Source organism: Oncorhynchus masou, chromosome 9 (genome assembly GCF_036934945.1).
Source record: "Oncorhynchus masou masou isolate Uvic2021 chromosome 9, UVic_Omas_1.1, whole genome shotgun sequence".
Classification (NCBI taxonomy): Eukaryota; Metazoa; Chordata; class Actinopteri; order Salmoniformes; family Salmonidae; genus Oncorhynchus; species Oncorhynchus masou.
This window is the reverse complement of record NC_088220.1, coordinates 55,976,780-55,979,514: the sequence shown is the minus strand read 5'-3', so window position 1 is coordinate 55,979,514 and position 2,735 is coordinate 55,976,780. Positions and strand designations below refer to the sequence as shown.

The 2,735-nt window shown below is 44.1% G+C and overlaps 1 protein-coding gene across 1 annotated transcript; it reads left to right on the top strand.

Annotated features, from left to right (window-relative positions):
• Window positions 1-1,029: 1,029 nt before the first annotated feature.
• Window positions 1,030-2,508, top strand: LOC135546276 (RING-box protein 2). The gene is made up of 3 exons (XM_064974568.1): window positions 1,030-1,206; window positions 1,619-1,666; window positions 2,080-2,508. The coding sequence occupies exons 1-3, from the start codon at window positions 1,041-1,043 to the stop codon at window positions 2,196-2,198; spliced, it is 333 nt and encodes a 110-aa protein (XP_064830640.1). The 5' UTR covers window positions 1,030-1,040; the 3' UTR covers window positions 2,199-2,508.
• Window positions 2,509-2,735: the final 227 nt, after the last annotated feature.

Sequence of the window (2,735 nt, the reverse complement as noted above, 5' to 3'; positions counted from 1 at the left end):
TTTTAGTGTTCCTGAGTGTAAGCTGGCAGTGACAAAAAGAGCAATGGATAATTTATCTGTTCACACAATGGAGTTGATGGCCCTACTGTTGGTGAGGCCAGACAGAGTAGTCAACTACTCTGACTCCTGTGCAGCACTGATGAGCTTAAACTCATGTGTGTCTCAGAGCAGACAGGACGTATTGTATGACATTTTGCAGTGTTTGTATAGGGTGAAAGAGATGGGGTATTTGTGATGTTCCTCTGGGTACCAGCTCATCTGTGAGTAGAGGGGAAGAGGAGGAGAATGTTATCGCCAAGCAGGCTCTTAGACATCCTAATGTTGAGATGGAATTGTCCATCAGTAAAGTGTAAGCTGAGAGATTAATAAGAACAGTGGTTCAAAATAAGTGGCAAGAGTTGTGGAACAGGGAGAGTAAAGGGAAGACACGTATAAGATCCAGGAAAAGGTCCTCGGGCCGCATCACAAGGATGCGACTGGGACACACAAGGCTAAATAGTGGTGGGGAAACATCCGACTGGTAGGTGTGATCATTGTCAGGAGGAGATGGAGAAAGTGGAACATGTTCTATTTCCATGCCAGAAATATGTGAGAGAAAGGGAGCGATTGTTATTAGATTTGAGGAGTAATGGGTTTGAAGAGCCAGAATTAAGTGAACTGCTGGGGAAATCTTCAGGCGATGTGGTATTTAATCGTGTATTTTGTTTCTTTAGGGATAAGAGATTATTGGGTAGGATTAGACTTTCACTGTCTCTAGTCCACACTCCAGTCCAATTGATGGTGGTAATGCACCATAAAGTTGGTTGCCAACCGCCATATAAAATCCCCAGAAGCAGAAGAAAAGAATACGAGTTTTACCTTCATTCACCGTAGGCTACTTTTTAATCTTTGGCTCCGCCATCTGTTCGTTTCGTAGTACTGCAGATATGTTATAGCGCACGACCGCCCCCTGGTTTGTTTGCTCTGCTGATTAAAACACGGACGAGCGAGCTAGCTTCTTTCGTCCATTTTGCTTTGCTGTTAGCTAGTTTATTGCAGAGATGGAAGACGGTGAAGAGCCGGGTTTAGTTCACTCTCACAGCTCTACTTCTGGGTCAAAATCGAGCAGTGACAAGATGTTTTCTCTCAAGAAATGGAATGCTGTTGCAATGTGGAGCTGGGATGTGGAGTGCGATACATGCGCCATCTGTAGGGTCCAAGTTATGGGTAAGTTTGTTTGTTACACCCATAGCCAACTCTTGATGAGCATTAAGCTACCTAACAACAAGCTAAATACAATAGCTTAGTGGTCAGACGGTAATCTAAACTGATTAAGAGATGCCCATCATCATGGGCAGACCGACTGAGAACGCTTCCTATTTAGAGAGCTTAGTTTGTTAGCTCATACCTAGCTAGCAAATAGACAACTAATGTTAGCTTGCTAATAAGCTGACACTAGGAGGTTAACGTTAGAATTCTGAAAACATGGCCCAAGTCATTGCCTGGTAGGACAGAATTGCTAGCCAGCTGTATCAGTCCATGTGTCACAAATCAGGAATGGTCAGCGACGGCTGTGCACCTGTTTAACGTTAAGTAGCTAGTTAGCAAGGTTTCCTTGATATGTACCATCTCTCCGCAGATGCATGCTTGCGGTGTCAGGCTGAAAATAAACAAGAGGACTGTGTCGGTAAGCCACTTTAAACGTCTTAGCCCAACATGTATATAACACCAAACAGTGTAGTTTGGTGTTCTCAGACCAGCGGGATGTATGACCCTGTGTCCGCTCCAGTGTTGGGTGAAACCTGGATACTCATTTTATAGATCCTGAACTTGGCGAAAACTCCTACTGGTCTCACAGCAGATGTGCATGTGACAGATATACCTGGGTTCCTAGTCTGGTATATTGGGTTAAAATGTGATAAAGCCAGTGTATCTAAACCTTGGTAAAGCAGAATTTGTCCTGTGTATTCATTAGGATAAAACATATTGGTTGTGTGTGTACCAATATGCTTTACCATGTCTTCTGCTGACCATGCTGCATTTGAAAATATCATGTAGCACACCATTTCATAGTCTGCTTCTGTCTCCCCTCTTTCACAGTGGTATGGGGAGAGTGCAACCACTCTTTCCACAATTGCTGCATGTCTCTCTGGGTGAAGCAGAATAATCGCTGCCCACTGTGCCAGCAGGACTGGGTCGTACAGAGAATCGGCAAATGAAGTGCCTCTAACTTCCCCATCCTTCCACTGCAAGTTTGGACAGGAGACCGGACTGAATACTGCAACCTTCTATGTACATTGTGTGTGCATGCCGCTGTCATACCTTCAATGCTAAGATATAGATTGAATGGCCAATATCCTGGTGAAGACGTCCTCGCCCCACTCTTCGATGGAAATGTCGGCAGGTGCAGGGCGATGCTGAAGGACAGAGGATAGTTGCTGCGCTTGGTGTCATGGTTAACTTTTTTTGTGTCGTCCAAGATTTTTTTGTGAGAGAAAAAAGTTGGTTATTAAAATAAGTCTAAGCGTAGCTTTGTTATTTCTTCTTTTAGCATTTTAATGTGATGGGTTATGGTTGGATCCCCTCAGAAGTCTGAACTCAGACCATGAGGTGTCTGCCTGCCTTGCTACCTGTAAGAGCACATTTCATACTTCACCTTCTAATCAAGAGAATGATTACAGAATATCTACGATTGTCTCTGCACCATGTGTTGGCTTTTGGGGTTTGGATCCATGGTGCTGCAGGGACTGTGTTTA